General features: G+C 42.3%; 1 protein-coding gene across 1 annotated transcript; it reads left to right on the forward strand.

Annotated features, from left to right (window-relative positions):
- The first annotated feature begins 2,590 nt into the window (after window positions 1–2,590).
- LOC143551118 (NAC transcription factor 32-like) lies at window positions 2,591–4,596 on the forward strand. The gene is made up of 3 exons (XM_077041627.1): window positions 2,591–2,756; window positions 3,170–3,447; window positions 3,933–4,596. The coding sequence occupies exons 1-3, from the start codon at window positions 2,594–2,596 to the stop codon at window positions 4,374–4,376; spliced, it is 885 nt and encodes a 294-aa protein (XP_076897742.1). The 5' UTR covers window positions 2,591–2,593; the 3' UTR covers window positions 4,377–4,596.
- Window positions 4,597–17,408: the final 12,812 nt, after the last annotated feature.

Below are 17,408 nucleotides of genomic sequence, written 5' to 3' on the forward strand. Positions count from 1 at the left end.
ATACTGGCTTAGTGGCAAGGCGTGCATTGTGTTTGAGTGCAGACCCGGGTTCGAGTCTCACACAAGACACAACCTTATTTTTTTTTGCCTTTTTCTTTTGTGCTCTATTACCCTTATAAACCTTTCTTAAAAACCCTAAACACCCCCAATTTCCCTCACTGTCTGTCTGTCCACCTCTACCGTAGAGAAAGAAACTCGCCGAGACGCCGACCACCTCACAGTCACACAGACAGACGCCGACCACCTCCAAATCTCCAATTCCATCTGTAGCTCCCACAAATTAAAAACCCTAAATCCACAATACACATCCTCCGGCCTCCGCGTTCGCCGACGGTGACGACTCCGACACTCACAGTCACACAGTCACACCAGAAACTCGCCGTCGCCGTCTCACCGATAGTCCGATACCCTCCGGCAGTCCGGCCTCCGCGTTCAGGTGCGTTCCCGAATCCCGCCCCTTTTGTAGTTCGTTAGAATGAGACTTTTGATGATTGAGTGTTCAAAAAAGATGTTAGTTTTTTAGGGCTTTGAATTTTATTTTTGCTTTTACAGAACTTAAATTTGATAGATTATGGACCGTTTTTTATCGAGAAGGCCACGAGACCCTTCACCATCTAGTAGTAATAATCTGGCAAGAGTCGAATTGGATGATCTTCCATGGGATCCTTCAGATCGAAAGCCGATTTCATCATATCATCCTAATCAAAAAGATGAAATTAGAAGAACATATTTGCTAAGAGGGCCATGTCAACCTATTGGGCATAATTTCCCGCAACGAGATTTTGCTAACTTGGCCACTACATTGCTAATGTGAAAGAAGATTCGAGGTTTGACAATCTTAAAGGGGTAAGTGATCTTGCAAAAATGATGGTGGAAACAAGAAAACACATTGATTATCCGTTGGTTTATCGTTTAATAAAATTGTCACTAGTTCTACCGGTTGCAACGGCTAGTGTTGAAAGAAGTTTTTCTTCAATGAAGCATGTGAAGACGGAACTACGTAATAGGATGGGTGACGGGTACATGAATGATTCTTGCATTTGCTACATTGAAAGAGAGTTTTTACTACAAGTTTCGATCGAAGATGTAATGCAACGCTTTCAAAAGATGAAAACTCGTAAAGAACAACTATAAGGTTAGTTTTTTTTTTATTTCGAAAGATTATCGTTTTTAAGTCCCGTGTTTTTTTAGTTTCTAATGATGATGTTTTTTAGTTATTATATCGTTTTTTATTATATGATTAATCTTTCTTGACCCGAACCGTTAAACCAATCCGAATCGTCAACCCGACCCAATTTTTTTATACGCGTTCTTATATATTTAGAGCATCTTAAAATAGCGAACCAGATAAAAAAAAATTCTAAATCCGTCACTGACACCCATGAAACTATTGCCCAAGCCAATGTTTCATCATCTTATATATTCAAGATTGGACTTGCTACACTGTTATCCATATTGTGGGAGCTATTAAGGTGAAAAATAAAATTCAAACATTATTCATATAGTTATTCGTATATATGGAAAGTATTTATTTGCATGTTCACATTCAATTGCAATTATTATGTTATCTTTGTAATGTGCTTTGCTTCTTTGTATTACGTTCCTAATCAATAGATGAATATGTCTTAACCATAATACAATATTTCTTATACTTAATAACCCAAACGTGGTGGGGGGAGGGGGGTGGTTTCTCGCAGACTCACGGCCTTATTCAAAGCCCATGACCGTCAATGCTCAGGTTTTACCAACGCGCAAGCTTACCGACCCCCCTCCCCTGGAAATTGGTCGTTGGTACATCTCAATTTTTATATTTTTTTCGTTTTCAATTTCCAGTATCGTAACATACGTAATCAAAACCGACCGAATTCTTGTCAAGCTACCGCTTCAATGCTCAGGACCGAAAACGCTTGGGTTTTACCACTCGCCAGGTTTGCCATCCAAATAAACATAATTTTAAATATTTTGTTTACTTATATGTTAATGTTTTTATATATTAAATTGACAAATTAAATTTTTGGGTTTTAACACTCAAATTTTACCAATGATGTCTATATCATAACGGACGCAACCAGTGCTTGTGAAATTCATGTTGATTCATTGTCGTAACACTCAGATTTTACCAACGTCCATATTTGAATAACTAGTTAAAAATAAAACATAAAAAAGGAAACAAACAAAAAAGATGGGCCGCAACTAATCCAGTCGCCGACTTATTATTATTATCATTAGTTTCAATGGGACATGAGTCAAAGCAAAGCACCAGCCAACCCAGCCGACTTTTCTCCTCCGTTAAATCCGTCCAAACCTAATGACGTACTCCATGACACAATACATTACTCCACCTCACGTGGGGTCAATCTTCACACGTGCCCCCATCTCCACCTTTTTGTCTTATCATTAAACCCTTTGGCTGGCTGCCGCCACCTCCTTCCTCGAACCCACGTTTATTTTATTTCCATCCAGATTCAATCCCCCACGTGCCACCACACCCACATCTATATATACACACACATGTATATATATGTGTGTCGAATACTCTATACCCTTAGAGTAAAAGTTCATAAGAACAAAAGAGGTTTATAAGTTTTTGAAGATGACTGGTGATTGTTTAGAGTTACCACCTGGCTTCAGGTTTCACCCTACCGATGAGGAGCTCGTGATGCATTATCTTTGCCGCAAATGCGCCTCTCAGACGATTTCGGTTCCGATTATCGCCGAGATTGATTTGTATAAGTTCGATCCCTGGCAGCTTCCTGGTAATTTGTTCATTTCATCAATTCATTTTGTTTTCGTATTTTAATTTCGAAGAATTTGGGGAAAATTGTTTGATTATATTGAATTTGGGTTTTGCAATTTAAAATAAGTAGAGGCGCAGCTTGTTGCCCTTGCCTTTTTTTTTCGGGGTAAAAAAGAAGAAAAAAATAAAAAAAATAATTTGGTAATTTTTTCATATCATCAATTCATTCTGTTTTTGTATTTTAATTTCGAAGAATTTGGGGAAAATTGTTCGATTCTATTGAATTTGGGTTTTGCAATTCAAAATGGGGTAGATGCACGGCTTGTTGCCTGCTTGTCTTCTGTTTTGATGTAAAAAAAAAATTGATTCGATGTGAGATTAAGAGATCTGTGATGCTAGTTGCTAATTTTGTTGTTGATTTGATATGTGTAGATATGGCTTTGTACGGAGCGAAGGAGTGGTACTTCTTTTCGCCTCGGGACAGGAAGTATCCGAAGGGATCTCGGCCGAATAGAGCTGCGGGCACGGGTTATTGGAAGGCTACTGGAGCTGATAAGCCGATTGGTAAGCCGAAAGCCGTTGGTATAAAGAAGGCGTTGGTGTTTTATGCGGGTAAAGCTCCGAGAGGTGTGAAGACGAATTGGATAATGCACGAGTATCGGCTCGCTAACGTGGATCGATCTGCGGGCAAACGGAGCAACAATCTTAGGGTACTTTTCTAACTTTTTCAAGATGAAAAATTAAAATTGAATTTTAATAATCCGAACTGTTATTCAATACACATTGGCTGATAATGATCAATACTGTCAATGTTACTATCGGAGTTCTAACTTTCATTTTTGTTATCGTGTTATTAAAATTTATATTATCAAAATTTAAAAAAAAATAGTCTATATTTATCTGTACAAAATTAAATATCATTAACTAGATTTTAAAGGCCATTAAATTTCTACAAAGTTATTATTGTTATAAAATGATATTCTATATTTATTTTTACTAAATTAAATATCATTAACTAGATTTTAAAAGTCATTAAATTTCTACACAAAGTTTTTATTATTGCTATAAATGATAATTGTTTATTATTAAAAATACTAAAGTATATCAAACATTTACGTCAATGACCATTTTGATGATATTTCAAGGTGTTTTATTAGTTTTGGTTACTAATTATTTTGTTATTGGATTTATGCAGTTAGATGATTGGGTATTATGTCGAATCTATAACAAGAAAGGTGTTTTGGAGAAACATTTGAATTCAGATATAAAATCGTCACAGTTTTCCGAAACTGAGATTGATATAAAACCTGAAATCACATCATACTCTCCAGTAAACCAAATGTCGTCGTTAAATATGCAAACATCAATACCGTATCATGCCACGAACGATACGTTTAATTTCGAACCATCGGAATCGGTTCCAACGCTACATACAGATTCAAGTTCAGAACACGAAAGAGAAGTCCAAAAACATGAAAGAGAAGTCCAAAGCGAGGTTAAAAAAGATGTGTTCCAGTACAACTACATGGATTCTTTCAACGATGACGCATTTACCCCTCAAAACCAATATTACAATGACTTTCAACTCTCTCCGTTACAAGATATGTTTATGTTCATGTCGAAGTCGTTTCAAATGTGATAGATACCAACTATAAACACGTGTACATGAAATGGGGACTAGACCGTTGAGTACAACCATTAAAGCATGGCGTACAAAGTTGAAAAGGCCGCAAGTGTTGAATGGATTTTTGGTGGCCCAAAAGCAAGTGGGCTTATTGACTTTAGCCGCCCATTATAACCGAATGAAGAAAATAATGGTGGACAAAATTGACAATTTTGAAAGCTCAGTCCTAGGTTCATTGTATTTTGTGTATATATCATCATCAAAGTTATAAATTAATTATTATAATAATAATATATTGCATAGTTTTAATGATTGATATATATCGGGTTCATATATGCATTGGCCTCGTGTAGCATTCTTTCAGCATGAGAATTTCTTTATTACATTTATTTATTATTATAATTTGTATGCTTTAGAAAATATTGATAGAAAAGTATTGTGATTTTTATGTATTGTTTTGTTTAACTGAGAATTTCTTTTAATTATTATCGTCTGTGATATTTAAATTCAAGATCTATTCTTTATAAAATTTAGGTGTTTAAATGCTTTGTTTTGTCATTGGACTATCACCATATTAGTATTTATTGCTTGTTTATTTGGTGTCCTACTTCTATTTCCTGAATAGGCCTGCAAACGAACCTAACGTTTGGTGAATTATTCGTGAACCGTTCGGTAGGAAGTTCATTTGTGTTTGTTTATTATGTTCGTTCATTTAATAAACGAACGAACATGACAATATTTGTGTTCGTTTAATTAAACGAACGAACATGAACACATGTTCCGTTTGTTCATTTATGTTCATGAATGTTTGTTTATGTTTGTTTATTTATGCTCGTCTATATAATTAAATATTATCTGGATAGGTAATTTGCTTAAAGGTTTTATATTTGTTAATTTGTGTTCATTTAAGTTCGTTTATATTTGTATTTATTTACATTTGTTCATATATATTCGTTTATCTTTCTTCAGTTATGTTTGTTTAGATTTTAAGCAAACGAACACAAATGTCTATTTTTTTTAATAAACGAACATGAACATATATATTTGTTCAATTAAGTATCCATGTTCTTTTAAAGTTAAATGAACGAACACAAACATGCTATTGTTCGTGTTCATTCGATTCGTTTACAGGCTTTCATTATTCACATTGATGAAGACATCATTCTCAATTTGTAGGCTCTGCCGATTTTATTTGTGTTCGTGAATCGTTCGTGAACACATTAATTTCCTTAATGAACAAACACGAACATAAAATCTCGTTTGGTATGTGTTCGTAAACTGTTCGTGAACACATTATTTTCTTAACGAACGAACATAAACAAAGCGTTGTTCGTATTCGTTCGGTTCATTTACAGCCCTATTCGTGAATAATTTCTAATTGAATAAATAGGATGAAAAATCATTTATGTGATAGGTTTCACATTTCTCGGACCCAATGATAACATGTGACAAATTAGAAGAAAAACAAAAAATAAAAAAATAGTATTTTGTAGGATGGGATGTGTTGTAATTAAAAGAGAGCTAATCAGAATGACAATATAAAGGTTTAACATGTTTTCAATTCAAACAAACGACATCACTTAATCCTTAATTATCAACTTGTGATTTTTGTCTTCCTAAAGTTGGTGGTGAGTTTATCTCATTAACCATAGTCACTATCCACACTTTGATGGCATTTATGTTGATTTACACGTCCGACGATTGTTACTTTTCAATGGCTAAAGGTTATTTTGGTCATATACTAACTTCTACTGTTCTTCTATTATATTAATTACTTTGCATAATGTTTAATAGTAATTTTATACACCAATTCTAATATTTAGGCATTTTCGTAATCAGCTAGCATTACGCTGTATTCTCGAGATCATTAAACGAAATAAAGGAAAGGAAAAGAATAATTTCCTTTCCGTTCTCTTTCTTTTCATTTCATTTCCTTTTCTTCACTAACTTTCTTTCCATCAATTTTCTTTCAAATTGGAAGGAAACAAAACCTTCCATTTTGCCCTTATTTTTCTTTCTAATTGCTACCATTTCTTTCCTTTAATGAAACTCGGGAACATACATTTTACTATTTCCTTCTCTTTTCATCCTTAAATGAAACTTGAGAGCATGGTCAATCTTTTCTTTCCTACCTTTTTCTTTCTTTTCTTTCACTAAATGATACTCACGAACACAACGTAAGACATGATATTTATGCAATCTAAGAAACTTACGAGAAAGCAATAATGATTATAGAGAGAAGTAAATATACCTAAGTATATTTTGAAGATAATTTACATAAGTTCTTTAGATATCCGCATATCGTATGACTTGGATAACTTTCTGAATCATATACAAATTTTCTTTTAGAGTAAAATATTTCGTGTATGATGAAATCAATAACCAAATAGAACAAGTAGTTTATTTCAAAAGAACAAGATAACAAGATATTATTTTTATGATATTGAAGTATGAATTCAATCTTGAAACTAGATTGGATGAATCATTTATATATGAGTTGAACCTCAACAGCTTATTTGTTACCGAGTAACAGCAACTTACTAGTTACTACTAATTTCTAGTCGCATATAAATATCACTAATTTTGATGCACCCTGGTATCCTACAAGAGCCCCTTGATCTTGTTAGGCGTTTTCCCAAACTAGTGAAGGGTGATGCCCCCTTAAAACTTCCCAAGTCACGGAAGCCATGGAGTTTTTTTAATATTTGTGTGTGGTCTTTTTTTTTGAAGTTCTTTTTTTTAAGTGGAATTGAATATGCTAACAAATACGCCCTGCTTACGGTGCGCACATATAATGTATATATGTGTGAACCCTTGGGTGGGCAAAAGTAAAATTGCACTAATTTTGACGTTATTTTACTAATCACGTGAAAATAACGTTAAAAGTGGCGGAAGGTTAATCAGGCATCATGTGGTGGCGTTGATAGCCGAAAGACAAGGGCACATGCACCAATCAGCCGGTGTCCCGATGATTGAGTGTTATGTGTCTTATGTCCAAGGCTTGATTCAAAACTACTATCGAGCCGGGGGTCTCACCGGAAGCAGCCTCTCTATCCCTATGGGATAGAGGTAAGGCTGTCTACATCTTACCCTCCTCAGACCCTACCATAGCATTGCTATTGGTGGGATATACTGAGTACGATGTGATGATGATGATGATGATGATGAATATGCTAACAAATTATTTGCTAGAGAAATATCAGGCCAGTAGAATTTGTAAGATAAAAGCTCTAATTGCATAAACCACAAGGTATATTACTTATGGACTAAAAACTCTTCATTTTCTTTGTAATTTAATAGATAAAATGTATTTAGCTATGCAGTCGATATCGTCGATATATATCGGTTATCGGTCCCTTGGCGATATACAAGTCAGAATATATGTTCAGAATATGGGTACCGATAATATCAACGATATTGACCGATATTGGACTAATATTTGACTGATTTATCACCGATATTCCCGATATCAGTGTTTTAAGTCTTAATTATCAACTTTTAGTGTTCAATGTTATTGTTTTAAGTTTTAATCAATTCTTACTTGCTACGATTGTTAGTGTTTTGCAATTTAAAAAAGGTTAATTTGTTAATGGTAGGAGACTATATTGAATTATTAGTGTTAAATTGCTATATATATGAATTTTACATGATATTAAAATTACCGACATCCCACCGATATCTCAATGAGATAACCGATATCTCAAATATCTGTCCTTGACCGATATCTGATATTTTTCCGCATTAACTGCTAAGGTATTTAGTATATGGAGTTGGTTGGAGATAACTTTGATTGAATACGAAGGTAAAAAAAAAAGTTTTTGTTTTTATAGGGAAGCACTCTGTATTGTTATATAAATATTAGCTTACAAGTTACACCATCTTCTAATGACTTTTAATTTCATTCTTATCCTAATAAAAACAAATTTAATTTCTTTGTCAAATTATATGCCCTAAAAGTTATGTGATACATATTTTTAAAAAGAGTGAGTGAAGAAACACTAACCGGACCCCGGGCAGATTACGGGTAACCTGGGGGTTGGATAGATGTTTCCCACGAGGGGTTAGACCCGGCAAAGATGGTTCTTCTGATAACCTGCAAAACAGACACCGTGAGCTTGTCACTGAGAAGGGGGGGGGGGGTTCCTCCTTGTGACCACCCTCCGGCGTGAGAATCAGACTAGATTGCTCTTTAAATATAAATGTATATCAAGAGATTGTTAGAGCAGATATCAGGTATAATATGATGGTAATGTGATAAGATATGTTGAGATAAGATGATCATACCATTTAGGGTATTTATAGCCGAAGGTAGGTTTCCAAGGAGGTGTGGCCGGCTGAATAGTATTCCTGTTCCACCAACTGTGGCCTACGCACGTGCCCTGCTGGTAGTTGGTGGGTAGGCAGCGGCTGACAGTGACCAGGTCTGCTGTGTACTATTCCTTTTCCACCAACTGCCGGCTATGCACGTGGTATGACAGGAGTTGGTGAGTAGGCAGCGGCTAATAGTGACATACAGTACAGGAGCATGCTGCTCGCCATACTGTTGTCAATAAGCTGTCGTATCTTTAGTCAGATCTTTTGCCCATACCTCGTCAGGTACAGTACAGAAGATCTTCCCGTATCGTACGGACTGGCTTAGTTGGGCGGAAGTATTCCCCCTCCCGCCCTTGTGCGGGATTATTCCCGGCTTTGCTCATTCCTTCAGGTGACACTGAATGATTGAGAGCTAAGTGCCTTGTGCGTGTAGCCTTGCTGCGCGGGTGGCCTTCCCTGATGGCTTGTATCCGCAACTGCGGGAACAGGCAGAGTCCTTCACCATTGGGAGGCATTTCCTGCGGGAACAGCTTGCGTACTGCGCGTAAGGACGTCACGTCTCTGAGCATGGTGGGTCCTGCGGATCCAGTTGGTTTCTGCGCAGACGTCTCTCTTCAAGGTGAGTCTTGCGGGTCCAACTGGGCTCTGCTGGGACCTACCTCTTCAAGTCCCCCCAGTCCAATGTTCTTCTCATGAATGTTTAATAAAGTGAGGTGAACTTTTGGACTTAAGCAAAGGGTTTTGAAAAAGGTTTAGTTTTAAGGTTTTCCATGGGGATTCTTCCCGCGGAAGTCCTTGTCACTTGCAGAAATTCCCGACTTTCCTGCTTGATCTTTGGGTATGATGCGGGTAGGTCTGTAACCTCCTCGCAAGTCAGGAGCGTTGAGTCCCACTTGTGTGGATTCTCCATGAGGTTTTGGTAGTTTTGAACATAGTGATCAATTATGTTAAAACCACCAATTCCATCCTGGAGCTTCAAACAATGTAGTTCTCGACGTTCCCGCTATGCGGGGATGTTATTTCCGTTTCCGCAAGCATTGCCCAGAAGATCCTTCTTGGTTTCAATTCCCTGCGGAGCGCTAGGTATGTGAAGGGTTTTGCCTTAACACTGTACCCGCGCTCGTCTTATGGTTACTTTACTTCCAATGTATTCCTGGCGTCAATTCCCTGCGGGTGCTAGGTATGTGAAGGGTTTTGCCTTAACACTGTACCCGCACCCGTCTTATAGTTACTTGGTTGCCGAGGTATTCTTGGCTTCAATTCCCTGCGGGTGCTAGGTATGTGAAGGGTTTTGCCTTTACACTGTACCCGCACCCGTCTTATGGTTACTTGGTTGCCAAGGTATTCTTGGCTTCAATTCCCTGCGGGTGCTAGGTATGTGAAGGGTTTTGCCTTTACACTGTACCCGCACCCGTCTTATGGTTACTTGGTTGCCAAGGTATTCTTGGCTTCAATTCCCTGCAGGTGCTAAGTATGTGAAGGGTTTTGCCTTAACACTGTACCCGCACCCGTCTTATGGTTACTTGGTTGCCAAGGTAAGGGGTATTTTCCCGCTTACTTTTGAATCTTTTTGAATTTTTTTGAAATTCGAAGAGTTGGTGAAAGGATAAGAACAGTCCAAACCTCTGAAACGTCGTGCGACGGTTTCTTCTGACTGTGTCAGGACGTGCAGGAAGTTATGGTGACGTGACAGTACATGGTCATTCCAGACGCTTTTTCAGGCGCGTGGGCGCGTGGCCGCGAAATTAATGGTACGCGTCCTTTCAACAGCTGTTGCCAGCTTGCTTTTTGCCACGTGTCATAGTTTCATTGCACCTTCGATTTCTCTCTCTTCCGCATTAAATTCATCGCATTAATTGCGATTAGTATATAAAGGGGGAGAGGGTTCTTTGTAATCCACACTTTCACTCTTCTCTTCATCTTCAAAACGATTTCCGGCGAATACTCATCTTTTCAGTCGAGCATTCCCTTGAAATCGTTTTCTTCTTTCATCTGCAAGATGTCTTCACGTGATCTCGAATCTACAGCCGATGACAGGAGTACTGCTGGCGAGTGCCAGTGTGCTCTGCCTGTCGATCTGTATCAGTACGTCGTCAGGAAGTTCATGCTCGAGTCTCTCGAGCCTGAGTTTCCTGAACCCCATCAGACGGTGTACGATGCCCCCAGAGGCAAGATCGGGGTATACGCTGCATTCTTTGTTTATGGGAATCTTAGGTTCCCATTGACAAAGTTTGTTTACCGTGTCCTTGAGAGGCACGGTGTGCACCTGACCGAGGTGCATCCGATGGCGATTGCCAAGGTTCGCCACTTCGAGTGGGTGTGCCGGATTCTGGGCATTGAGCCCTATGTTGACCGCCTGATGACCTTCTACTCTTGGAGGTGCATCCAGGGGTGGTATACGTTGATAACCCGGATTAAGGGTTTGAAGATTTGCGCAACCGAGCGCAGTCTTCGCTCGTGGAAGCGGGAGTTCTTCTACATTTCGGCTCGCGCCATCCCCCTTGCCATGAAATTCAAGAATGGGCAAGCACTTCCCAGCCTTCACGCCTCCAACTACCAGGAGGCGGAATGGTTTTCGAAGATATCCCGAGTCCAATCTCCGGTTTACCGGTTTGCGGAGTCCGGGATGGTGATGCTCGGGATGAGCCGGGTGTGGAAGGATGCGGATGCGCGAAAGATCCCAATCGTCCTCGAATACGGTTCGAACTCTGTTCCTTACGGTATGCTTTGTTTCTTTTTGTTGATTTAGAATTTCTTCTAACTTTCCTGTTTATTTCAGAGGGGAACGACTTGCAGTCGCTCATGTACCCGCGGGAGGCTGACGGTCCCGCTCGGATGGGTACTCGCGCTCTAGACGAGAACGAGTTGCCCATCCTAGAACAAACGGCGGATCGGTTCGTGGAGGTCTATCCGCTAGGCCACGAGATCCTTAGCGCCAGGCGGCCAGGTAAGGCGCTATTCGACCCTCGACCCCTCAATGTTGAAACCTCTGCTGGAATTCCTCTAATCGTATGTTCTGATGAGGAATCCGCAGATGGTCCTCCGTTGGTGCGGAAGAAGAAGGCTGCCGGCGGGAAGGGGAAGGAGAAGGTGGCCTCCACTGCCGATCCGGCGCCTCGGTCTGATTCGGAGACCGAGAGCGAAGAGGTGGCGGGGAATCCCGGTGGTGATAAGACCGCCGCTCCGGAGGCTGCGACGATTGTCACCTCCGGAGAGCCAAGGATGACAATGGTGACCGGCGTGAAGAGGTCGGCTCCATCGGGTTCATCCCCGCCCGTCCGCACTTTCAGGCTCAAGAAAACCCGTAAGTACAAACTTCCTTTATCTTTAACTTCATAGTTTTCCATCATTAATGCTTATCTTCTTTGTGCAGGCGTGGATGTTGACGCATTCCAGGGTGGAGCTCAGAGTATCCCTCCGCCCATGACGGTAGGCTTGGTCAGCCTACCTGAGGCGACGACCCAGGCGCCTGCGCCTGCTTCCGCTGGTTCATTTGCTCACTCCTTTGAGCCGACTGTTCCAGCTGTGATGACGTCACCGCCGGCTGTCAGTGCCATTTTTACCACATCTTTCACTGAGCCGGCGGTTACTTTTGCTGCGGATTCCGCGGCGGCGACCGCGGCGGCTGTTACCATGCCTCCGTCATCGGCAATGACGGCCGAACCTTCAGGTATGCATGGGGTTTATCGCCAACCTCTGCCTCCTTCCCATCTGCCTGACCTCTTGGATGGATTTCCCTTGGGTTCAGGTGATGGGTTTGGCGGCTATCGGCCTGTTATTGACCCTACAGGTGCGTAGGGTTCTTTTGGCCCATTTTATATATTTTTTTATCATCTTTTCCTAACTGCTTTATGTTTTTTGCAGTGTCGGATTCCAATGAAGTGTATGTTCCACGATGGAACATTCGCCGAGGAACAACCCTTCGCACCCCTGTGGAGTGCGTGGAGTGGGCTCGTCACGCTGCTCCCAGTGGTGCGTTGGGGGAAGCCATGGCTAGCTACCAGGAGGGTAGGCTAACCAATGAGCTTCGGGTTCTCCTGGCCCGGATGCAGCCGCGCGTCGAGCTGCTTTGTCGTGAAAACGACAAGTTAAAAGCAGCTCGTCTTCAAGAAGTAGCTCGGGCGCGGGCTGTCCGGGAGGAGAACGTAAAGCTTACCGCAGCTGCTGCGGAAAAGGAGGAGGCCTTCAAGGCCCTTGAGGTTGAAGTTCAGGCCCGGCTCGAGGCCCGTTCCAAGGCTGCCCAAGCTGTTAATGAACAGCTTCGGCTGGCTAAGGAAACTGCAAGGAACGCAACCGAGAGGGCAACCAAGGCTGAAGCTGTTGCTGAGCCTCTACGCGTGGAGAATGAAGAGCTTAAAGCCAAATTAGAGGCTCTCCAGCAGGCTCATGATGCCTTGGCGATGGAAGACGCCAAAAAGCTCCAGGAGATCTTGGACCAGAGGGGGGTGCTTGACCATACTGAGCGGAAGCTAAAGGGCGTCGAAGAGGCTGCGGCTAAAGAAGTGTTGCTTGCCAACCTCAACAAGAGTGAAGCCGAACGCGCCCGTAACGAAGCTCAAGCTGCCCTCCAAGAAGCTCTGGTTGCCAAGGAATGGCTTCTTCGAGAAGCGTTGTCTCAGGTATGCTTTTCATTTCTTTACGCTTTTCTTTGTAAATAGAAAATGTTTTGACACTTGTATATTTTCTTGTAGGTTGTGCATCGAGTCTTTGCTGATACGTCTTATGACGATGCTATGAGCGCAGCCCTCAACGCTTCTCACGAGGATGGGGAAAAGGCCGGCTTCCTGCTTGGTCTAGGGTTCGTTGAGAAAGGCGTCCCGCCTTCCAACTTCCCTTTGTATAATGTTGATACTGAAGCTGTTTACGACCAAGCAGTGAATCAGTATGCCGCCTTCCCGCATCCGGTGGTGGAGAAGGTGAACCAAGTTGCTGCTGCTGATGATGGGCTAGCTATCCTAAAAGCTTTCCTTGAACTGCCACGCTCTACTGATGGTGCTGGTCCAAGTGGAAGTGGCCCTGAAGCCTGATCCTGAAGATCCCTTCCCACTGCTAGGATAGATTTAGCTTGTATAGATTTATTTTCTTGTAGGCGGGTAGTTATCCGGCCATTCTTGTAATGAATATTATGAAATATAAATCTTTGTGCGGGTAAGACCGCTACTTTCTCTGGATTCCTTGCTTTATAAACGTTATATGACTTGCATACTTTAGTTTAAATTAGCAATTTTCCAAGTGTAGAATAAGTTAACCTTTGAACGTGGTAGATAATAGGTTGAAGTTTTGCTTCCTCTTTTGTGATTGTGCGGGTAGGACCGTCACTTGCACTTAGTAGGATGGCTAAACTTTACCTACGTCTGACCTGCGTGGAGGTTTTCCTCATCTTTTTGAAATTTCTAAGTGTTTAGGATAAGTTAACCTTTGAACGTGGTAGATAATAGGTTGAAGTTTTGCTTCCTCTTTCGTGATTGTGCGGGTAGGACCGTCACTTGCACTTAGTAGGATGGCTAAACTTTACCTATATCTGACCTGCGTGTAGGTTTTCCTCATCCTTTTGTTAGAAATTCTGTTTTGAATAAGTTAACCGTTCGACGCGCGGTTGTCAATAGGTTAGTGTTCAGTTTCCTCTCATGATTCATGCGGATAGACCGGCACTTTCATTTAGTAGGATGACTGAACTTTTCCCCTTCAACTGACCTGCGTGAAGGTTTGCCGTTTTTTGGGTTTATGCGGGTTTTGCCGTCTTCCCCACGCAACGACTTTCCACGTAATTATGCGGTGAAAACCGGCATATCCGTGTTGAATAAATTAACCGTTCGACGCGCGGTTGTTAATAGGTTAGTGTTCAGTTTCCTCTATCATGATTCATGCGGATAGACCGGCACTTTCATTTAGTAGGATGACTGAACTTTTCCCCTTCAACTGACCTGCGTGAAGGTTTGCCGTTTTTTGGGTTTAAGCGGGTTTTGCCGCCTTCCCCATGCAACGACTTTCACACTTATGTATGCGGTGAAAACCGACATCAGTGTTGATAGTTCATAAAGTATAAATGTAAAATCATCAGCATCGATGTTCTAAGGAGAATCATTTCCATTAGAAGTGGCTCTGGGCCTTTTCTTTACAAATTTGGAATTGATCTACATGCAAACTGTGTAATTGAGCTCCCTTCCATGTTGTTGGGATGAGAGTGCCATCGAGCCGATATGCACCTGGTTCGGGATCTCGTTCTTTACGCAGCATGTAGTCTCCACATTGAAGCTGGAAATTTTATTCGTGTTTTCCCCAGCTGGGGTTCTACACGCATCAGCCTGCTCAGCGTTCATTGCGCCACGAGGTGCGCGAGCGTCCCATCTCTGACAAATGCTTCGACCATGTCCTTTACGTCTATGCATTCTACAGTGTTGTGGCCTTTTGTCCTGTGAAAGTCGCAGTATTTGCTCCGATCAGCATTGGGACGATGTCGGATTATTGGAGCCTTTGGCCATGGGAGCTCCTCAGTGGCGAATATCTCGGTGACGCTTTTGGTGAGTGGCGTCCATCTGGAGTTCTGGTTTGACCGTACGTTATCCCTTCCGCCTAACCGATGTTGCAAGCCGGATGAGGTGTCAAAGTTTACCCTTGACTGCCAAATGCCTAGCTTCCGCTTTTTGTTTAATCGGGCGGTAAGGACGTTGTCTTCTCTTGTTTTCTGGGTGTAGAGGTTTGTGCTCTGCGGGAGATCTCTACCCAGTTGCTTCTCCGTTTCCGCAAAGCGTTTAGCTGCTGTCATGATGGCATCCCATGTGGATGGCATGCCATCTTTACCCGTTAAGGTGCGGATGAGCTCTGGGTCGTTCGTGCCCTGGATAAAGGCAGCGCGAACAAGATCTTCGCTGATATTACCCAGACTTAGCTTCTTTGAGTTGAAGCGAGTGATGACGTCTGGCAAAGATTCATCTTTTTCTCGAATGCACTTGAGGATTGTCCATTGCTCCTCGGTATACTTTCTTTGCTGGCTGAAGTGTTGGCTAAACTTCTGTTGGAAGTCTGCCCAGTCGTAGATGTGGTTGACCGGTAGACGATCGAACCACGCTCTAGCTGGCCCAACAAGCGTCATTTGGAACATGTAACACCACGTAGGTTCCGTCCAATTGCTGACGGTTGCCCCCGCTATGAATCTGTTCAAATGATCGTCTGGATCAGATATACCATCATAAGTGCCGATGTTGGACATCTGTTTGGCACTTTTTGGGGCGATTGCTTCTGCAATGTCCCTTGCAAATTTGGACGTTCCCGCATTTGCCACAGTTGGTCTGAATGTTTTGGAGAAGTCACGTGGGCTTCCACCTGTGTTTTTTGGTTTGAAGGCTTCTCCAAAACGCCTTCTCGGTTGGGAGTCCGTTTCCTTACGCTTCCCTTTTGCCCTATGGCGAGGGTTCGCGTCGGTGTCGGATTCCTCCGAGTCATCGTCCAAGTATTCTTCGAATTCGTCAGCCTGTTGGACGGAACGCAAGCGTTCGTCCAACTCAGCTTGGAATTCCCTCTGACGTGCCTCCGCCCATGCCTTAACTTCATCGAGTGTTTGGCGGGGGAGTCTTGTTCGTTTCTCTAACTGGGTATCGGTGAATCCCAGTGAGCGATTATTTACTACACTTGCCCCAGCTTGGGTAACTGGGGTAGTGTTCGTAAAATTTACTTCACTTGCCCCGGCTTGGGTAACCGGGGTAGTGTTTGTAAAGACTGTGTAGCCGGTATTCCCCCCAGTAGCTGGGGTTGTGGTTACCGGAATTTCTTTAACCATCTTTCCAGAAGTTTGAAAAAACTGAAAAGAAATGAAGTTCTAGCTTTTATGCACGGATGGCGCCAATGAAGAAACACTAACCGGACCCCGGGCAGATTACGGGTAACCTGGGGGTTGGATAGATGTTTCCCACGAGGGGTTAGACCCGGCAAAGATGGTTCTTCTGATAACCTGCAAAACAGACACCGTGAGCTTGTCACTGAGAAGGGGGGGGGGGTTCCTCCTTGTGACCACCCTCCGGCGTGAGAATCAGACTAGATTGCTCTTTAAATATAAATGTATATCAAGAGATTGCTATAGCAGATATCAGGTATAATATGATGGTAATGTGATAAGATATGTTGAGATAAGATGATCATACCATTTAGGGTATTTATAGCCGAAGGTAGGTTTCCAAGGAGGTGTGGCCGGCTGAATAGTATTCCTGTTCCACCAACTGTGGCCTACGCACGTGCCCTGCTGGTAGTTGGTGGGTAGGCAGCGGCTGACAGTGACCAGGCCTGCTGTGTACTATTCCTTTTCCACCAACTGCCGGCTATGCATGTGGTATGACAGGAGTTGGTGAGTAGGCAGCGGCTAATAGTGACATACAGTACAGGAGCATGCTGCTCGCCATACTGTTGTCAATAAGCTTTCGTATCTTTAGTCAGATCTTTTGCCCATACCTCGTCAGGTACAGTACAGAAGATCTTCCTGTATCGTACGGACTGGCTTAGTTGGGCGGAAGTATTCCCCCTCCCGCCCTTGTGCGGGATTGTTCCCGGCTTTGCTCATTCCTTCAGGTGACACTGAATGATTGAGAGCTAAGTGCCTTGTGCGTGTAGCCTTGCTGCGCGGGTGGCCTTCCCTGATGGCTTGTATCCGCAACTGCGAGAACAGGCAGAGTCCTTCACCATTGGGAGGCATTTCCTGCGGGAACAGCTTGCGTACTGCGCGTAAGGACGTCACGTCTCTGA

This window comes from Bidens hawaiensis, unplaced genomic scaffold, assembly GCF_021521415.1.
Source record: "Bidens hawaiensis isolate Kalapana, Puna unplaced genomic scaffold, B.hawaiensis_p1.1 tig00016268_1, whole genome shotgun sequence".
NCBI lineage: Eukaryota > Viridiplantae > Streptophyta > Magnoliopsida > Asterales > Asteraceae > Bidens > Bidens hawaiensis.

Coding starts and splice junctions, on each gene's coding strand:
- LOC143551118 (XM_077041627.1), top strand. CDS start 2,594: ATGACTGGTGATTGTTTAGAGTTACCACCTGGCTTCAGGTTTCACCCT. Junction 2,757..3,169: donor CGATCCCTGGCAGCTTCCTG/GTAATTTGTTCA, acceptor TGATATGTGTAG/ATATGGCTTTGTACGGAGCG. Junction 3,448..3,932: donor AACGGAGCAACAATCTTAGG/GTACTTTTCTAA, acceptor GGATTTATGCAG/TTAGATGATTGGGTATTATG.